Source organism: Hibiscus syriacus, unplaced genomic scaffold, assembly GCF_006381635.1.
Source record: "Hibiscus syriacus cultivar Baekdansim isolate YM2019G1 unplaced genomic scaffold, ASM638163v2 tig00110361_pilon, whole genome shotgun sequence".
NCBI lineage: Eukaryota > Viridiplantae > Streptophyta > Magnoliopsida > Malvales > Malvaceae > Hibiscus > Hibiscus syriacus.
In genome coordinates, this window is record NW_024062702.1 from 158,279 (window position 1) to 179,137 (window position 20,859).

At 38.3% G+C, this 20,859-nt stretch overlaps 1 protein-coding gene across 1 annotated transcript; it reads right to left on the reverse strand.

Moving 5' to 3' along the window:
- Window positions 1-16,163: 16,163 nt before the first annotated feature.
- LOC120121183 (armadillo repeat-containing protein 3-like) lies at window positions 16,164-18,756 on the reverse strand. Its single transcript, XM_039140609.1, has 2 exons — window positions 18,535-18,756; window positions 16,164-18,085 (listed from the first exon to the last, which is right to left on the reverse strand). The coding sequence occupies exon 2, from the start codon at window positions 18,044-18,046 to the stop codon at window positions 16,364-16,366; it is 1,683 nt and encodes a 560-aa protein (XP_038996540.1). The 5' UTR covers window positions 18,047-18,085; window positions 18,535-18,756; the 3' UTR covers window positions 16,164-16,363.
- Between the last annotated feature and the right edge of the window lie 2,103 nt (window positions 18,757-20,859).

A 20,859-nucleotide genomic window follows, 5' to 3' on the forward strand; every position in this document is an offset into this window, starting at 1 on the left:
AAAATGAAATGAAAAAAAAACATTTGATCCGTTTATATCAGATCCGCGTTTTGCAATAAATTAGGGTAAACTACCCTTTTGGTCCCTCGCAGCTTCTAAAGATTTATCTTGACCCTGATATTGCTTTGAATTTTGACCTCTAGCCTGCAGTTCTTTCATTTTAGTCCTTTCTCGGGATTTTAGTTTTAATTATCTTTTTATATTACATTATAATATTTATATATATTTTATATTATTATTAGTTTTTTTTTTACACATTCGTATATATTTATTATTAGTATAGTATTATTTCACTTATATGTTATATTATATATATATATGTATATATGTACACATTTTGTATTTTACCCTATTTGTTTACTTCTTTATTATTATATTTATTTACATTAGTTTTAATTACCTTTTTATATTACATTATAATATTTATATATATTTTATACTATTATTAGTTTTTTATACATTCGTATACATTTATTATTAGTATAGTATTATTTCATTTATGTGTTATATTATATATATATATATGTATATATGTACACATTTTGTATTTTACCCTATTTTTTTACTTCTTTATTATCATATTTATTTACATTATTTATTTTTTTTCTATTATTATTATATTTTTTCCTCCCTCTTATATTTAGCTATTATATAAATGGTATTAATGTTATTATATGTTTGTATTAACTTTATGTGTTTTACTTTATACGCTATTATGTTACAATTTTTTTTCTATTATTGTTATATATATATATATTTTCTTATTTTATTTTCATTATTTTTTTTATTATTATTTTACATGTACATATTTGATTATGGTGATTTATTTTAGTTTTATTTATTTATTACTATTATATATATCTTTTTATTTTTCCCATTGTTTATATCTTTATCGTTATTACCACCATATACATTATTTTTATACTCTGTATTTTCCTCATCTTATTTGTTTTCCATTTTACCTTAGGTGTTTTTATTTGCATTCTTTATCTAATATGTGTCTTGATTTTCTAAGGGTACAATTTAAGCAATCTAAGGTAAGTAATTTGGATCGGCATTTTACATTTTAATTTAAATTTACAACTTTCTTAATTAAAGACAACTGGAAATTATATAGTACCGAAAGGGCAGTTCAAGGGTGCTAATCCTTTCTTAGCTGTAACCGACTCCCGAATCTGACATATCTTTGGTAAGACGCAGATCAGGTAAGGTATAAGGTATCCGATTAACCTATTTATTTTAAATAAATAATCGGTGGCGACTCCAATCCATATTTTTTAAGTCGAAGCCCAATTCCGGGGCACAACCGAAAGACGGTTGCGACAGCTTGGCGACTCCACTGGGGACACAGGTAAGTGGGTCAGGCTAAGGTAATTTCCAGTTGTCTTTTTAATGAAAAGGGTAAGTTTGAACTTTAAGGTAACATTTCGATCCTTATTACTTACTTTTGGTTATATTTTTTCGAGTAAATAGTTGGACTGACCGTTTTCTAATGATTTCAGTTTTCCAAACTTTTTTCATCCAAAGGCTCTATACCCGAGCTCCGAACCCTTTAAGTGGGGGTGAAAGCGACGCATTCGTGTGAATTTATTCACCGCATATGCCTAGCGAGTAGCCTTCGGGATTCATATACCTTATGTCTTCGTGTGAATTTATTCTCCGCATAGACATAAGGGAATGTGTCCCCTCGAGTTTAACTTAGTCCACACAAGCCTGTGATGGGTTTAGGACTAAGGGTCTGGTAAGCCCAAGGGGGCACCAGCAAGGAGAACTCGGGTACCGTTTTTAGAACCTAAACCAGGAGACTTCGAAGAAATAGAGCCTACCCCAAAACCACATTCCAAAACCTAGGACAATTGTTTCCTAATCATTTGTTTTTTCTTATGTTTTTATTGCCATTTATTTCTTGTTGTTTTTATTTATTTCCATTTATTTTTATTTTACTAACCATTTGCCTTTGTGTTTGTTTTTAGCATTTGCATCATAACAAGAGGCCATTGATCCCTAAAAAGACGTTCATTACACACAAAATAATCTGAATTAATGGATAAAGGTGTTGTAATACAAGAGATTAAAAACCCTGAGGTACGACTATGGTCCGAGAAGACTCAGAAGGAAAAGGGAGACAGTCTTCAAGACAGCTATGTGTCAGAGCTGGTTAGCTACGCCTCGATCAGCCTAAAACAGAATGACGTACAAGAGCTCCGGGATATCTGGGATAGTTGGAAGAATGAGGTGAAACAGAAGTTCAGTCAACGGTACGGTGATGTTGCACTTTTGCTTCATGTTAAGATTGATGAGCCCTTAATTAGAGCCTTGGTTCAATTCTGGAACCCGGGATACAGTTGCTTCACCTTTAACCGGGAAGACATGGTGCCCACCATAGAAGAGTACACTACACTGCTGCATTGTGAAAACATCAAACTCGAGCGGGCCTACCTTAAGCACATTAAAAGTCAACCTTTCAAAAATACACTAGCTAAGGTTGCCGGAGTTGATGAAAAATGGGTAACTGACCGAGCTCGATGTAAGGGTAGTGGAGAAGGAATCGCTTGGCTTCATATCAAACAACTAATGAAGCACCATCCTGATGAGTGGAAGACAATAGACCTGTTTGCATTAGGTCTGTATGGTCTAATTTTATTCCCAAAGACCTTGGGATACATCGATGCCACCGTAGTGGAGCTATTCGAACAACTCTCGAGAAGAGTCAATCCAGCACCAGCCATCTTGGCTGAGACCTTTCGATCTCTCAATCATTGCCGGAGAACTGGCGGAGGAAGATTCACCGGGTGCATTCAGCTCCTTCAAGTCTGGATTCACAGCCACTTCTGGAAGACTGACGGGGTTGCCTACCGCCGTTTCAGCACCACCTATTCACCTCTAGGTGAATTTATTACCTTAAAATGGCATGAAGGCGCCTCGAAAGAAAAATGGATGAAGGTCTTTACGCATCTTCAAGACCGAGATATTGTTTGGAGAGCCCCTTGGTTATTCCTCAGTGATGTTCTTTTTCGATGTGGTGACTCCGACACTGTGACCTTACTTGGACTTTGGGGAGCAGTCGGGTATGCTCCGCTATTAGCACTTAGACAATATGGAGCACGTCAGTTTGTCCCAGCAACATGCGGGTTAGCTAGATCAGAGTTTGAGTATCACGGCGACAGCTATAAGAAGATGATCAAAGAAGTAGCCGATTCGTGGAGGAAAGTATTCCGGATGGATGTTGTAGCTGCCAGAAGTATGCTCACTCCGGATTATGTGGAGTGGCGAAGATTGAGAAAGAATGACAATATCCCTGTGCCAGACTGTGATGACACCCGGACCATGGAGGAACATCTCAGGCATGTCCCTTCTGAACTCGAGATAGCCAAGACCGAGTTTGAAGCCGTGAATAATGAGCTGAAGCAAAGGATAAAGGAACTTGAAGCTGAACGTTATCAGTGGAAGCTTGATGCTGACTCTCAGAAAGATCGGGCAGAAAAACTGGAAAAAGAACAAAAAAGAGTCCGTTTTGAGCTCGAAGACTTGAGAAAGGGGTATCAAGATAAGGTCAAGGATAACTCCAAGTTAAAGGTAACCTCTGAATACTGGAAAGACGAAGCTCATAGCCTGAAAAGGAAGTTCGAGGGGCCTGATGAGAGAGCTTGGAAAGAACAAACAAAGACTGCCCAAAGACGCTTGGCAGATAGTCAATATCAGAACCAACACTTGAGAGTTCGGGTAGCTAACTTAGAGAAACAGCATGAGAAAGATGGCAAGACGATAGCTGAGTTAGAAGCTATTATAGATGGGTTCAACAGGCAAGCAAACGAGCTTCAGATGGTGCCCTTCGACGGAGGACTACAATGGCGTTTCCGTTGGGAACAAGCACAACGTAGGGTGAGGGCCCGAGACGCAACCATCCGAGATTTCCTGGATCAAGTGCAAAAAGCAGCCCGTCATCTTCAAGGCCTAGCAAGGGAAGCTGGTGTGGTTCGATAAGGCATTCAACCAGTGACAGATGAAGGCAGAAGACTTGTCAACCTACTGGAAGCTGTTCGGGGTCTAGAGGATTTAGTCCGAATGTATCTTTAATCTGTTTTTATGTCTCTAAAAAGATAAAACATTTTTGTCTGAATAAGGATTATTTATAATAATGAACACTTTTCTGGATCAATGCCTCCAATTGCATACATCATACATTGCATTTCTTGCATTTTATATTTCATGTTTGTTTATTTTATATTTTCCATGTTTTTACATTCATATTAACTAACAGAACATGTCTCAGACACCGAGCTTACCACCGCAAGCATCAGACACACATCACCCGCACAATACTCGAGCAAAAAAGAGACAAATGGAAGCCAGAATAGAGAAGATCGAAGAACACATGGCAAGACTTCAAAAGGAGCTAGAAGATAAGATGGCTCAGAACAGTGAAAGTACTCTTGAGTCCATCAAGAAAAATCAGGAGTCCTTGGTCGACCAAATCGTAGCCAAGTTGTCAGGTCTACAGCAAGCTAGTGCGTCAGGGGGCATCTCTTCCGAGGGGGTGGCCATACCACCAACCCCGCAAGTGGTTCTCTCACCCGGAATATTACCCGGGGACGCATCTGCTACTAAAGGGAAAGCAGCACTACCCGGGGACTCATTCGCTACCAAAGCAAAAGTTGCACCTGCTGTGAAGATACAAACTTCTACAATCATCCCTGATGATCATCCGGATGATTATAATGTCCCAGACTTTGACGAGGAAGATAAAGCCAAAAGATGGAAGAAAAGATAAAAATATTAGAAGATCAAATAAAGATGGTCCAGGGAGACCATGATTATTATGGAGTGGACGCATTGGAGCTAAGCCTAGTTCCAGACTTGGTGCTTCCACCAAAGTTTAAAATTCCTGAGTTTGAGAAGTTCGACGGGAATAGCTGCCCTTCAGCCCATATCACTATGTTCTGTCGAAAGATGACAGGATATGGAGGGAATGATCAACTCCTGATCCATTGTTTTCAGGAGAGCCTGTCCGGTTCAGCTATTCGGTGGTACAACCAGCTTAGCCGAACTCATATCAAGACGTGGAAAGACTTAGCCAAGTCTTTCCTGGAGCAGTATAAGCATATCAACGATATGAGACCAGACCGGGTCATGTTACAAAGCCTGGAGAAGAAACACAATGAGAGTTTCCGACAATACACACATAGATGGAGGGATTTATCTGTGCAAGTTCATCCACCTTTGGATGAAAAGGAAACTAGAAAGCTGTTTGTACAGACCCTGAGGGCACCTTACTTCGGGCATTTGGTAGCAATCACGTCGGGGAGTTTTTCAGATTTAGTCATGGCCGGCGAAATGATCGAGTTGGCCATTAAACAAGGAAAGATTGAGGGAGGAGACTCCAGTAAAAAGCCTTCCACGAAAAACAAGGAGCGAGAGATCAACAATGTGAACACCTACAACGTCAACAAGGGGGTTACGATCTCAAGCTCAAATTCCACAGCAGCTGTACCCTCCGATACTTCTAGACAGAACCAGAGAGAACCGAGAAGAGAAAGGGAAAGGGAGCAGTTTGACCCCATTCCCATGACGTATAAAGAATTATACCAACAGCTCTTCGACACCCATGCAGTGTCGCCTTATCCTATGAATCCAATAAATCCCCCTTACCCGAAATGGTATGATGAGAGCGCTCACTGCGAATATCATGGCGGTGTGCAGGGGCATTCGATTGAAAGTTGTCTCGCATTCAAGAGACTTGTGCAACGGATGAGAAACAAGAATTGGATCACTTTCAACTCCGGAGCACCAAATGTCGCCCAGAATCCCTTGCCCAATCATCAAGAGACAGGAATCAATGCCGTTACTACCGAAGGGGGCAGGAAAATTAAATTGAGTGTTTCAGAGGTTAAATCTCCTTTGGCTTGGGTATGGAGCCAAATGGTAAAGGCAGGATTTCTTGCACCATATTCAGACACGATAGAAAACGAAGATGGTAACCATTGTTGTTACCACAACAAAGAAGGGCATAAAGTGCAAGATTGCCCAGAGTTTAGATTGTTAGTCCAGCTCATGATGGATCGAAAGGAGTTGGAATTTTACGAAGAAATTCAAGATTCTTGGGAAGCAGATGTTTGTGCCACCGGAGAATCATCAGATAGAAAATTTGGTAGGGGTAGCCCTTTGATAATTACCCCTAAGGCAAGTATGACAGTGACAACACCAGCCAAGGTGGTAATCTCCGCACCGCGGCCTTTTCAATATAAGGACAATCGGCAAGTGCCATGGAAGTACGAATGTCAGGTGAGTACTTCCGGAGGAGGTAATAGTAAAGTGGGGCAAAGACCACTGGAACCGTTCAAGGAAGATGTGCTAGTTGTCAATGAACCTATAAAGGAGGAAGAAGCTAAAGAGTTCCTCAAGATCTTGAAACACAGCGAGTACAACATTGTAGAACAGCTCCACAACTTACCTACACGTACTTCAATGCTAGCACTATTTTTAAGCTCGGAAGCACACCGAGAAGCGTTGTTGAATGTCCTTAATCAAACGTTCGTGCCACAAGACATACCAGTCAGCAAGATGGATCGACTGGTAAACAATATTCAAGCTGATAATCTCATCTCGTTTTCAGATGATGAGATTCCATCAGGAGGAAGAGGCCGAACGAAGGCATTACACATTACTACCTACTGTAAGGGGCACGCTTTACCAAGTGTCTTAATCGATAATGGTTCAGCCTTGAACGTGATGCCTTTGATTACATTGAAGAGGCTGCCAATAGATACCTCTCATATGAGAGCTTGTCAGAATGTGGTCCGAGCATTTGATGGGACCAAAAGAGAGGTAATCGGAAAGATTGAGGTACCATTGACCATCGGACCAGCCACCTATGATGTTGAGTTCCTTGTGATGGATATCATGCCGTCCTATAGCTGTCTTTTGGGAAGGCCATGGATTCATCAAGCAGGTGCAGTACCCTCCACGTTGCACCAGAAAGTTAAATTTGTCATTAACGGGGCCTTGGTAATTATCAACGCTGAGGAAGATATCGTGGCAAGCGTGACCACGGAGGCTCCATACATCGAAGTAGACGAGGAAGCGGTAGAATGTTCGTTCCGCTCCTTGGAGTTTGTGAATGCCACATTTGTGGCAGAAGGAAAAAGAATCCCAAGACCTCGACTCTCCAAATGCACAAGGATGGAGATCAAGCAAACTCTAGGCCGAGGCGCCAGAACCGGGAGAGGTTTTGGGAAATATTTGCAAGGGGTGATCAATCCTGTCATTCCTATCACAAAATTAGACCAATTTGGGCTCGGTTTTCAGCCCAGTTATCATGAAAAGAGAAAGGAGATCCAAAAGAACCGGGAGAGAAGATTGGCCAGATTGACTGGGAACGAATTTCAAAGGAAGCCCATGACATTCCCGCCGCTTTTCAGAACATTCAAGTCAGGTGGTTATGTGTTTGAGACCACCACATCCGAGTTAGAAACGGCTCTGGAAGATCTGAGCGTTAATGTCGTGACCACAGAAGAGGTTGACAACGGAGATAGATCCGGGATATGCCTTCCGCCACATGGGTTCGTGCCTAGCAGTTGGTCGGTGGAAGAACTACCTGTGGTTTACAAGAATCTTTCAGAGTAATATTCGAACTATCCCTATTTGCCTATACCCGGGGCAATAGGTGATCTTTTGTAAGGGTGAATAAATGTTTTGTTTAAGTTTAATAAAAGATGCATTTTTTTCATGGCAAACAAATTTTTCTTTTATGTTTGAATTCATTCTCTATCTCCTTCATTCCAGTACTTCATTTCCAGTTACTCTCAAAGTTAGTTTTTTACCATTCCGTGTGGGATATTATCCTCTCACACATACACATCTTCCTCCTTTCAGGTTCCCAGATAATGATAATGTGGGCACTAATGACCCTGATCCGGAGGTGGATTTTGAATCGACCATTTGTCTTGGGGAATTTGAAGAATGCGATAATGAAGAAGGGTACAACTTGCCTACCGAATTGTTGAGAATGATAGAAAAAGAAGAAAAGCAAATACTGCCACATGAGGAGGCGATCGAAATCTTAAATTTGGGCACTGAGGAAGATCGAAAGGAGGTTAAAATCGGCACAACTCTTTCGACTGAAGCAAGAAAAAACCTGATAGCCTTACTTCAGGAGTACGAAGATGTGTTTGCTTGGTCGTATCAAGACATGCCGGGACTAGACACAGATATGGTAGTTCACAAACTGCCAATCAAACCAGAATTCAAACCAGTGCAGCAAAAACTGAGAAGAATGCGACCAGAAATGCTCCTTAAGATCAAGGAAGAAGTCAAGAAGCAATTTGATGCCGGTTTTCTCCAAGTGGCCAAATACCCTGAGTGGGTGGCCAACATAGTGCCTGTGCTGAAAAAGGACGGGAAAGTACGCATGTGTGTCGATTACCGGGACCTTAATAAGGCCAGTCCCAAGGACAACTTTCCTCTGCCACACATAGACACTCTGGTGGACAATACAGCCGGGAACGCCTACTTTTCATTCATGGATGGATTTTCGAGGTACAATCAGATCAAGATGCATCCCGAAGACATGGAGAAGACCACTTTCGTCACAATGTGGGGAACTTTCTGTTACAAAGTGATGCCTTTCGGATTAAAGAATGCTGGGGCAACATATCAGAGAGCTATGGTGACCCTGTTCCATGACATGATGCACAAAGAAATCGAGGTTTATGTCGACGACATGATTGTCAAGGCACAAACCGAGAATGAACATATCAAGAATCTGAGGAAGCTCTTCCAGAGATTGAGAAAGTTCCAACTGAGACTAAACCCTAGCAAGTGTACCTTCGGGGTAACATCTGGAAAACTATTAGGCTTTATAGTCAGCAGGAGAGGCATACAGGTCGATCCTGATAAGGTTAAGGCTATCCAGAATCTACCTCCACCACGAACCCAAAAAGAAGTCCGAGGTTTTCTGGGCAGACTAAACTACATAGCTCGGTTCATCTCTCAGTTAACCGACAAATGTGACCCCATCTTTCGTCTCCTCCGGAAAAATAGCCCTGGAGCATGGGATAAAAATTGTCAGATTGCATTTGAGAAGGTAAAAGAGTACTTGTCTCACACTCCTGTCCTGATGTCCCCTATCCCAGGAAAACCTCTGTTTTTGTATCTCTCCATATTCGAGAACTCCATGGGGTGTGTTCTGGGTCAACACGATGAGTCTGGGAAGAAGGAAAGAGCCATCTACTACTTAAGCAAGAAGTTCACCGATGGCGAGGTCCGATATCCTCCTATTGAGAAGGTTTGTTGTGCCCTGATATGGGCTACAAAAAGACTTCGACAATACATGTTGTATCACACCACTTGGCTGATTTCCAAGTTAGACCCATTAAAATACATGATGGGTGTACCTGCTCTATCCGGAAGGTTAGCTCGATGGCAGATGCTTTTGTCTGAATTTGACATCGAATACGTGAGCCAGAAAGCGGTAAAAGGCAGCGCCATATCCGATTTTTTTGGCAAGCAGAACTGATGAGAGCTATGAGCCGCTGGACTTTGATTTCCCGGACGAGGACTTAATGGCCATATCTTTAGAGGAAGCAAGCATTTCAACGGACGGTTCCTGGAGAATGCACTTCGATGGGGCATCAAATGCACTAGGACATGGCGTCGGGGCAATTCTAGTCTCCCCAGAAGGGAGTCACTACCCATTTACCAGCAGACTGAACTTTGATTGTACCAATAACATGGCAGAATATGAAGCCTGTGTCTTGGGAATTCGGGCTGCACTGGGACAAAATATAAAGACTTTGCGGGTGTATGGAGACTCAGCCTTAGTAATCTATCAGCTCCGAGGAGAGTGGGAAACCAAGGATATAAAGCTGTTAGATTACCGAAAACTAGTGTTGGATCTGCTCGAAGAGTTCGACGAAGTCACCTTCCACTACGTGCCTAGAGAAGAAAATCAAATGGCTGACGCTTTAGCTACCTTGGCTGCCACATTCAAGGCTGGCGGGGAGTCTGAAATGATGCCAATTAACATGCAGTCGTATGAGTACCCAGCTCATTGTTACCAAATTGAAGAAGTGAAAGATACTAAGCCTTGGTACTTCGACATTCTGCAGTATATCAAGCATCGGAGTTATCCAGAGAAAGCCACCGAAACCGATAAGAGAACCCTTAGAAAGTTGGCAGCTGGATACGTCCTTGACAGAGAGGTTTTATACAAGAAAAGCCATAACCAAGTTCTGTTAAGGTGCGTCGATGCTGAAGAGGCAAAAATGATAGTGGAAGAAGTACATGATGGGGTTTGTGGAGCACATGCAAATGGGCATATGATGTCAAGACAAATAATGAGATGCGGATATTTTTGGTCCACACTGGAAAGTGATTGCATCAACTATGCTAGGAGATGTCATAAATGTCAGATTTATGGAGACAAGATAAATGTTCCACCCCATCCACTTCATGTAATGACGTCACCATGGCCTTTTTCCGTGTGGGGCATGGACGTTATCGGGCAAATCCATCCGAAGGCTTCGAATGGTCACCGTTTCATTCTCGTAGCAATTGACTATTTCACGAAATGGGTAGAGGCTGCGTCATACGCCAGTGTCACTCAATCCACTATTTGCAAGTTTCTGAAGAAAGAAATTATATGTCGGTATGGTCTACCTGAAAGGATTATCACCGATAACGCAACAAACTTGAACAACAAGATGATGAGTGCTGCCTGCGAACAGTTCAACATAAAACATCACAATTCCACTGCTTACAGACCAAAGATGAACGGAGCAGTAGAAGCAGCAAACAAAAATATTAAGAAGATAGTGGAGAAAACAACTGAAACCTACAAAGACTGGCACGAGAAGTTGCCTTTTGCTTTGTTCGCTTATCGAACCTCGGTACGTACATCGACTGGGGCAACTCCATTTTCACTAGCCTATGGAATGGAAGCAGTGCTACCCATTGAAGTCGAGATTCCGTCTCTCAGGGTCTTGTCAGAAGTCAAACTAGATGATGCAGAGTGGGCACAATCCAGATATGATCAGCTTAATCTGATAGATGAAAAAAGACTGAAAGCCATGCATCATGGTCAAATCTATCAGAAACGAATGATCCGAGCACACGACAAAAAGGTGCGCCCGAGAATATTCCGTGAAGGGGATCTAGTGCTAAAAAGAATTTGGCCAGTCCAGAAAGATTTCCGAGGAAAATGGACGCCAAATTGGGAAGGACCTTATGTCGTGAAGAAGGCTTTCTCCGGAGGAGCCCTTATCCTGGCTGAAATGGACGGACCTGAGCTGCCACATCCCATTAACTCGGACGCAGTCAAGAAATACTTCGCTTAGGATGAAAACCCGAGAGGGCGTCTTAAGTTGAAAAAAAAAAAAAAAAAAAAAGAAAAATGTTTAGGGTGAAAACCCGAAAGGGCGCCCTAAATCAAAAAAGAAAAAGAAGAAAGAAGATAAGGTGGGTTCAAGATGAAAACCCGCAAAGGGCGTCTTGCAACCAAGGATGGGTCCAAGTTGAAAACCCGGAAAGGGCGATTTGGATATTAACGGTGGAAACATCCCGGCACATGAATCTTCTACGAACTCAACAAATCGAAGAAATGTTGTACTCTCCCAAACGTTGTCGCATTTTCAAAGATCCTTTGGCAAAGGCTGCATTCAAAGTCACCAAACGGCTTTCAGCTCAGAAGTGCCCACGTTATCGAGATCTAAGACATTCATTTACACATCATTGTGTATTCGTTTTCTAGAATGTTTGCCATGTATTATTTGTTATTCTCCTCCCTTATGAATAAAGACCATCTTTCCTCCAATTCCTTTTGAGCATCTTGAATTAGATTTAAACCTAATGGTTTATTTATTTTTATGAAAGGTAATCGCATATTACTGTACAAAGATTCATTGAAAAGTACAGGTACCCAGAAGCCGATCAAGGCCCATGCACATGCTTGAGATGGTTGAGGAGCGTCTTCGAAAAAAAAAAAAAAATCATCAAACATTTGAAGAATTCAAGATCAGAGATCGGAACTTCAAGCTCAAGAGTCAACAACGACATGCCACCGGAGAACTCTCCAGAGCTCAGAATAACATATGTTGCATATACATTTTAGGCATACCTAAGACCATGACATCCATAACATCACATATATGCATATCTTTGCAGGTTTTACCCAGAGCCAATTTCAACTTCACAACGAAGGATATTGGACTCCAGACAACGCAAATTCAACTTCACGACGAAGGGACCGCTGGTTGTCAACAAACATTTCCCAATTTCAGAGCCAATTTCAACTTCACAACGAAGGATATTGGACTCCAGACAACGCAAGTTCAACTTCACGACGAAGGGACCGCTGCTTGTCAACAAACATTTCTCAATTTCAGAGCCAATTTCAACTTCACAACGAAGGATATTGGACTCCAGACAACGCAAGTTCAACTTCACGACGAAGGGACCGCTGCTTGTCAACAAACATTTCTCAATTTCAGAGCCAATTTCAACTTCACAACGAAGGATATTGGACTCCAGACAACGCAAGTTCAACTTCACGACGAAGGGACCGCTGCTTGTCAACAAACATTTCTCAATTTCAGAGCCAATTTCAACTTCACAACGAAGGATATTGGACTCCAGACAACGCAAGTTCAACTTCACGACGAAGGGACCGCTGCTTGTCAACAAACATTTCTCAATTTCAGAGCCAATTTCAACTTCACAACGAAGGATATTGGACTCCAGACAATGCAAGTTCAACTCAACCTCATGATGAGGGAGCCATTTCATATTGCAGTTCAAAGTGACGAATCAGTTAAATGTCGGATTTCCACTCCATACTAGAGGACATTCGATATGAACAAAATTTGCGTCTTTTAATCTTTGCTATATTTTCGTTGCACGATAACGAGCAAAGAGGGGCAGCTGTCGACACATATTTTGTCCGAGCATATGGCATTTACACATGCTATCATTTATAACTTATAGTATATATATACTATATAATATGTATGTACTATGCTATATCTTATACATATTAATTTTTGGTTACAGGCCCACAATTATTACAGCAGCCCGTTTTGCAAAGGACACGTGACTCAACAGGGGCCCAAGACGCGAATTAGGGATTGTTTTCCCAAACCTTAGCAGACTCTCACTCCAGTGTTGCCTCAAAAAACCCCATCTCGCGCGCCTCATGCAGCTTTTTTCGGTCAATCCGAGTTCTCCGGCGCAAGATTCTCAACCATGAACAACAAATTTGTTAGCATTAATGTTCTACTAGGAATCAAACAAAAAAGAGAGGCATTCGAACCCTATAAATACATGTAATCAAAACTATTTGAGGGGAGATCTGACACTGGATTCACACACGAAATCACTGTGTAACAACTACTCACACACAATAGCCAAGAAAGTTCAAGCACTTGTCAATATTTTCGAAAAAGATAATAAAAAGGTATCGTTTTTTTACCTTGGTTTGTGCTTCATCGTTGCATGTTGATTTGTTGCTGGGTTTTTCGCTTGGAAACGACCAAAAAGACGAACGGCCGAGGACCATATGGGTTTTTTTTTTCGAGACTTGTTTTCGAGATCTACACCCCGGTAGGCCTATTTTTAAAAAAATCTTTCGGTTTTTGAAGAGGGAATTCAAAAAGCTTTTGGAAAAGTAAAATTTTTTTGGGTTTTGCCGCCGATGACTGGCAGCCGGCGCCGATCAGAGGCGGTCGGCGAGGCGGCGCGAGGAGGCCAACGGTTGGTTTCTGGAAAATGTTGCCTGTGTTCTTCATTTCTGAAGAACAAGGCAGAGAAAAGAAGAGATGGGGTTGCTCTCGGGCGAGAGAAGAAGAGAAAATGAAATGAAAAAAAAACATTTGATCCGTTTATATCAGATCCGCGTTTTGCAATAAATTAGGGTAAACTACCCTTTTGGTCCCTCGCAGCTTCTAAAGATTTATCTTGACCCTGATATTGCTTTGAATTTTGACCTCTAGCCTGCAGTTCTTTCATTTTAGTCCTTTCTCGGGATTTTAGTTTTAATTATCTTTTTATATTACATTATAATATTTATATATATTTTATATTATTAGTTTTTTTTTTACACATTCGTATATATTATTATTAGTATAGTATTATTTCACTTATATGTTATATTATATATATATGTATATATGTACACATTTTGTATTTTACCCTATTTGTTTACTTCTTTATTATTATATTTATTTACATTAGTTTTAATTACCTTTTTATATTACATTATAATATTTATATATATTTTATACTATTATTAGTTTTTTATACATTCGTATACATTTATTATTAGTATAGTATTATTTCATTTATGTGTTATATTATATATATATATATATATATATATATGTATATATGTACACATTTGTATTTTACCCTATTTTTTACTTCTTTATTATCATATTTATTTACATTATTTATTTTTTTTCTATTATTATTATATTTTTTCCTCCCTCTTATATTTAGCTATTATATAAATGGTATTAATGTTATTATATGTTTGTATTAACTTTATGTGTTTTACTTTATACGCTATTATGTTACAATTTTTTTTTCTATTATTGTTATATATATATATTTTCTTATTTTATTTTCATTATTTTTTTTATTATTTTACATGTACATATTTGGTTATGGTGATTTATTTTAGTTTTTAGTTTTATTTATTTATTATATATATATCTTTTTATTTTTCCCATTGTTTATATCTTTATCGTTATTACCACCATATACATTATTTTTATACTCTGTATTTTCCTCATCTTATTTGTTTTCCATTTTACCTTAGGTGTTTTTATTTGCATTCTTTATCTAATATGTGTCTTGATTTTCTAAGGGTACAATTTAAGCAATCTAAGGTAAGTAATTTGGATCGGCATTTTACATTTTAATTTAAATTTACAACTTTCTTAATTAAAGACAACTGGAAATTATATAGTACCGAAAGGGCAGTTCAAGGGTGCTAATCCTTCCTTAGCTGTAACCGACTCCCGAATCTGACATATCTTTGGTAAGACGCAGATCAGGTAAGGTATAAGGTATCCGATTAACCTATTTATTTTAAATAAATAATCGGTGGCGACTCCAATCTATATTTTTTAAGTCGAAGCCCAATTCCGGGGCACAACCGAAAGACGGTTGCGACACTTCTCTAGTTGGTGTTCCCAGTTTCTGATAGCATAAAGCAAAAATATTAAGAAGAAAGAAACACAGAACGAAAAGTAAAAAAGAGTAATGAAGGAGCCATCGACGTACACCTTAATAATTTCCACTAGCTGATCGACACCACTTTCACCAGGAAACAGTGGCTGCAAATGGTGTAATACAGAGTATTCTTGCATATAAAAGAGTTTTTTCAGAAATAACTTTTACATACTACAAATGCATGCCTTGGATAAGAACTCATAGTCGGGAAAGACGGTTCGATGAAAGAATAGTTTTGAAAAATGTGCTTCAATGAAGAATTTCAGGACGACAAAGGCCTATATATCTTACAAGCAATTACAGGGGCTCAAAAAGAGACTGCATTAGAGATATTCGGCGGATCTTTGACCAACCTTTGACCGTTCTTTTGGCGGTTAGTGTAATATTTGAGTGCGTATATGGAAGGACGCATTACAAAATGGATTATTATCAAATATATAATCAGTAAAAAATAATTTATTATAAATATATTGAAATATCGAAAAAATATTTATTTATTTATTTTTAATTTTTAAATAATAAACTATTTAAGGTTTTAATTATTTTGAGTTTATGTTATTTTATGTTTAATTTGTTTTAAGAGTTTACGGATTTAAATATTGAGATATCTAATTATTATATATTTGAATTATTTTGAGATCAAAAAAAATTTAACTTAAATTTGTAAAGATTTGAATTAGTTTTTAGTTTGGATTGAAATCGTTTAGAATTTTTTATGGTCGTATGAAACTCCCAATTTAAAATTTTATTTTTGAATATCGAGATTTTTAAGTTTTAACTTAAAATTTTTTAAGAAAAATTAAATTAATTTTAAGTTTGGATTGGAAATGTTTACCATATAAAATTTGAGTTAAAATTTTAAAATTAAAATTAAAATTAACAAATTGAATACTATGATCAGAGTGTTAAGAGAACTTTTACTAATATAAGCTTATACATATAAACTTTTTAATTTTATTTCATATTTTACCGAATAATAGTTATTATTATTATAGTTTTCCAGAAGACTACTTGGTTTCATACCATTGATACATTGATAGCATACAACAATTATTGAGCACCTTGGTTTCATACCATTAACTACTTGGTTTCATTCAGACAATGAAACATAACACCATACCAAAAGAAGCTTCTTCCTCTACTTCCGGCTGAACAAACTCCTAAGCTTCCCTCTCTGTAACCTCTCCAGGAGCTTCTTTGCACCGGGAATTTCCATCTCCGACAGCTTCTTCAGATACCCGATTGCTCCATACGATACCATAAGCTTCTTGCATTTCTTACAGGTCGAGAGCGATGCAAGGCAGGAAACTGCATATTTTTTTGCAGTATTTTGGGGACTTGAGTCCAGCAACTGGACTAGATTTGGCACACTTTTATCGTCCTTTTTTACTTCTCGACGATTCGGAGAGATAGACAGCAAGCTCGAGAGTGCTTGAGAAGCCGCCTCTCGAGCATTGTTTGATTTAGCCTCGAGCATTCTAATAAGAAGGCTGATGCACCCTGCTTCACCCACTAGTTTCTTCATTTCCACGGAATTGCAAACTCTGCAGATGGCGGATGAAGCAGCCTGTTGTGCGCCGAGCGATCCGGATTTAAGCACATGGACTAATCGAGGGAGGAAACCGAGTGATATCAGAACTTCGATTGAAACTGATCCAACCAAATTCCTCAGGGCTCCGACTGCAGATTCCTGGGGCAAAGGACCATCGAGGTATGCCAATAAGCTTTTAATTCCGCCTTCGGTGATAACGGATCTCCTCAGACTCTCGTTGCCGGCAGTGAGATTCTGCAAGCACTCCGCAGCGTATTCTTTAGATCCCAACAAGATTCCGTGTTCGAGGAGATCCATCATAACCTTTATAATTCCTTCCTCGGCTAGTATTTGTCGAACCTCAGGGACAGCCGATATGTTTTTCAATGTACTAGCTGCTGCAGCCTGTGAAACCGAGTCTCCGGTCTGGCAGATTTCAATCAGTGGCGGAACCCCACCGTGTCCGACGATTGCTCGGGCCGTTTCGGCAGTCATCGATAACCTCTGCAGTGAAATCGTTGCCTTCTCTTTACCAACCGTGTTGCCAGATTCAACAAGCCTTATGAGAGGCGGCAACACACCTTCCGACACGAGCCAACTCTCGCAACTCCCGGATTCCGCAAGTGAACAGATAACAGTCACGGTCTTTTGCCGGACACTGGGAGAAGTCGCGGTTAACAACCGGACTAAAGCGGCGACATTACTCCGTCCCATGACGGACAGTACACTCTTTTCATCCTCCTTCATGGCCTCAACAAGGCTGTCAAGAGCTTTGTGCTTCGCTTCCAAATGCCCGATCTGAAGCCGTGCAAGCAGCTCCTTTAGATGGCCATATGACGCCGTCTCGGATTCCGATGAAGAGCCGACAAAAGATAAAGGCAAAGTAGCTTCGCCGAGCACACCGGTCTTGATCAAAAGTCCGCAATCACGTAAATTCAGATCCAACTTCCCCGATAATGCATCGAGATCACTCTGCATCTTAAGCTTCCCCTCATACTTCTCCTTCAGACATAAATCCGACAATTCAATCGCTTCCTTCGCTGTCTTAGAAACAGCCTGCAATTGCTCCTTACAAAGAGCATTTTTCGAGAAGAAAGGATGGCTCGACAAGTCCGATAAGCACGAAGGGATTTGCTCCAATTTCGAAATAATCATCTTCCACCTACCGGGAAACAGCTTCACTTCCCTTGCCTTATCAAGCGCCATCGGAACAAGCTCTTGGGCGTGCGATAACCAATCCTCGGCCGACCGACTCTCAGCCGGAACGCCATTTCCAGAACCTTCTCCCATGATTTTTGGTATGAATTTTGATCAAAATGATCACTTCAGCTGTATCAAGTGAAATTCATAAAATGAATAAGTGAGGAAACAGATACAAAGCTTGAAGCACCTAAAGATGCCCGACAAGAGTCTTAAAAAGAATACATTATCTTAAAAAGAATCTACTTTTATTTAATTACTAAATAAATCGCAGCCTAATCAAGAGCAGTCATGAATTTCACGAAAGTACCAGAATACCCTTTTTGCAAACCAAGTGGAATTGGATTCTACAGGACTGAAATTTGGGGACTAAATTGGTAAGTGACTGGAAAATTAAAAAAAAAAAAAAAGAAAAAGAAAATCAACACCAACTTTACTTTTATCCATGAAAAAATCATGGTAAAGATCTTTGATATCATGATTTGATGTAAAAAGGCAAAGGGTCAAGAATTTTCCTAGCAGAAGGGTGGAACACAAACAAACATATATTAAGGAAATTTAAAGCTCCGGAAGAATACCTGAAATTGCTTTGGCTTTCCTTGAAGATCAAAGCACTCAACCGTTCACAGGCACCAAAGCATACCAGTAGCTTAATCCACATGAAATGTTTAATGTTTATCAGGATCCAAACAAACCACAGATTTCAAAAAGAGAAAGAAAAAAATTACTGTAAATTGGAAACCTGCAAGGCAGTGTTACTTACAAAATCAGCATATTTTTCTATAAGTTAAAAAAAAAAACAGAAATCCCATCTTTTTGTTACCAAAACTATGAACACAAGCAGCAGCTCAGCTCAAGTTTGAAAACTCAAAGACAAAAAGAAGTTTATTAAAAGTAGTCCAATCTCAAACAATGCCGGAAACAGACAAATAAAAGATATTAAATACACTATAGCAACGATCACAATCAGATTCAAAAATCAAACCTTCTCCTCTCTCTCTCTCTCTCTGGGTCTTTGCATTTTTTAGAGGGGTTTTTTTCTGGTTTATAGTGGGGTATTGTTGAGGGAAGGACAAGAGTGCTGTTGTTTATTTCAGACAAGGAGCGTTTAAATGCAGAGCAGCTTTGGGGATCGTGCGGTTGTGAATCTGGTTTAGGACGGGATTTTGGAATTTGGATGTAATTTTGAATTTGGTTTTACTTGGATAAATTACACTATTCATACTGAACTACCTTCTCCTTTCTTATTTTAATTATTAAAGTATATATTTTTAATTTAATCACTAAACTTTCGAATTATCTCTATTTAAATTACTCTCTAAAATTTTAGGAGGATGAATGCTCCTATCCACCCCTTAATCCATCCCTACATGCATTGCTATCACATGTTGCAGTTTAAGTAAAACCCTTAACAGAATACAAATTTTTGAGATATTGATTGTTCTTCCATTTTTTTTAATTTTTTACTAATACTTGACTAGATGTTATTTGGGAGTCAGGAATAGTAATATGGCTCATGTGTAAGGCTTATGGGGTTGATCTACATGCTTTGTGGGGTTTGAAATAAGGGTTAGAGTTTGCATTAAGAAAATAACTGAATTAAAAGAATTAATGATTAAATTAAAAGAATCAAAATTCGATTATTATAATAAGAATGAGAAGCTAATTGAATTGTGAACGGTGTAAATTTATCTTCTTTTCTTGTATTTTGTTAACGTTACGGATGGGCCAATGTGGAGTTTTTTCTTCCCACGTGTGATATGGGGACGGTTAGAGCCATTTTGAAAAAGAAGTTTATGCTGGATATTGATGCAACGTGTACGAGCACAGATTATGGGGAAAGTGAGTGTCGGTTTATCCATTATTATTACAAGCGGAAGACCATTAACTAAAATCGCATTTCAAATTTGATATCAGTTAAAATTAAAATAATATTTTTGTCAGTCTATTATAAATTGTGATCCTTTTATGCAGAGTTCTCCATAAGTTGCTTCAAAATAATAATAAAAAATATTTATCATTTATAAAAAAAATTATTATCTGACGTCAGTTTGAGTCTATTATTATTCACTGAACATATTTTCAGCCGAATTACTAAAATAACAAATAATTTTTCTCTGAGTTTCTTTTTTCCGATTTTCCATCTTATTTCTGCTAGAAGAATGATTATCTGATTGCGTTACAACAAATTAAACTCTTCTTATTTAATATTTAGGTTGATAAAGCAAAATATTTTTAATTAAATATGCTGACATCACCTTTTAAACCGACTAATCTTTAAATAAAATGTACGCTGGTAACAACCTTTAATTTTATAAGAATGTTTCATCTTAACAACTTAAATAATGAAAAAGAAAATCAATTGAAAAAATTGAGTGCTTGCACTTTAAAGCAATAAAAAAAACTCTCGAAAATACTTTTGAGAATAAATATTTTTTATTTTACTTATTCAGCTAAAATATATATGTTTAATGAATACAACAACAACAACAACTTTTATGATGAAGTGTCTAATTTTTTAATAATTTATAAATATTTTTTTTTATTTTTAACCTATTTATATTTATATTTTATAATATATTTATCTTTTATTTTTAATAATATACTTTTTATATTATTTTTTATACTTAATATTTTTAAACATTTAATAATTTAAATAATTTTATCTTTTAAATTAAACAACCACTCAAATTTAAAAAAAAAAACAATTCAACATCGAACTTTTTAAAAGAATGAATTAAATTCATTTATCACGTCATTATCCATGTATATTGCTATATATATTATCAACATGTATATTATTGTATTATTAATATACATACGAATAATGTATATTGCTATATATATTATATCAACAATGTATATTATTATATTATTAATATACATACGAATAATGTATATTG

What these genes read in the sequence shown, in the direction of transcription:
- LOC120121183 (XM_039140609.1), bottom strand. Translation starts at nt 18,046, where the DNA reads ATGGGAGAAGGTTCTGGAAATGGCGTTCCGGCTGAGAGTCGGTCGGCC.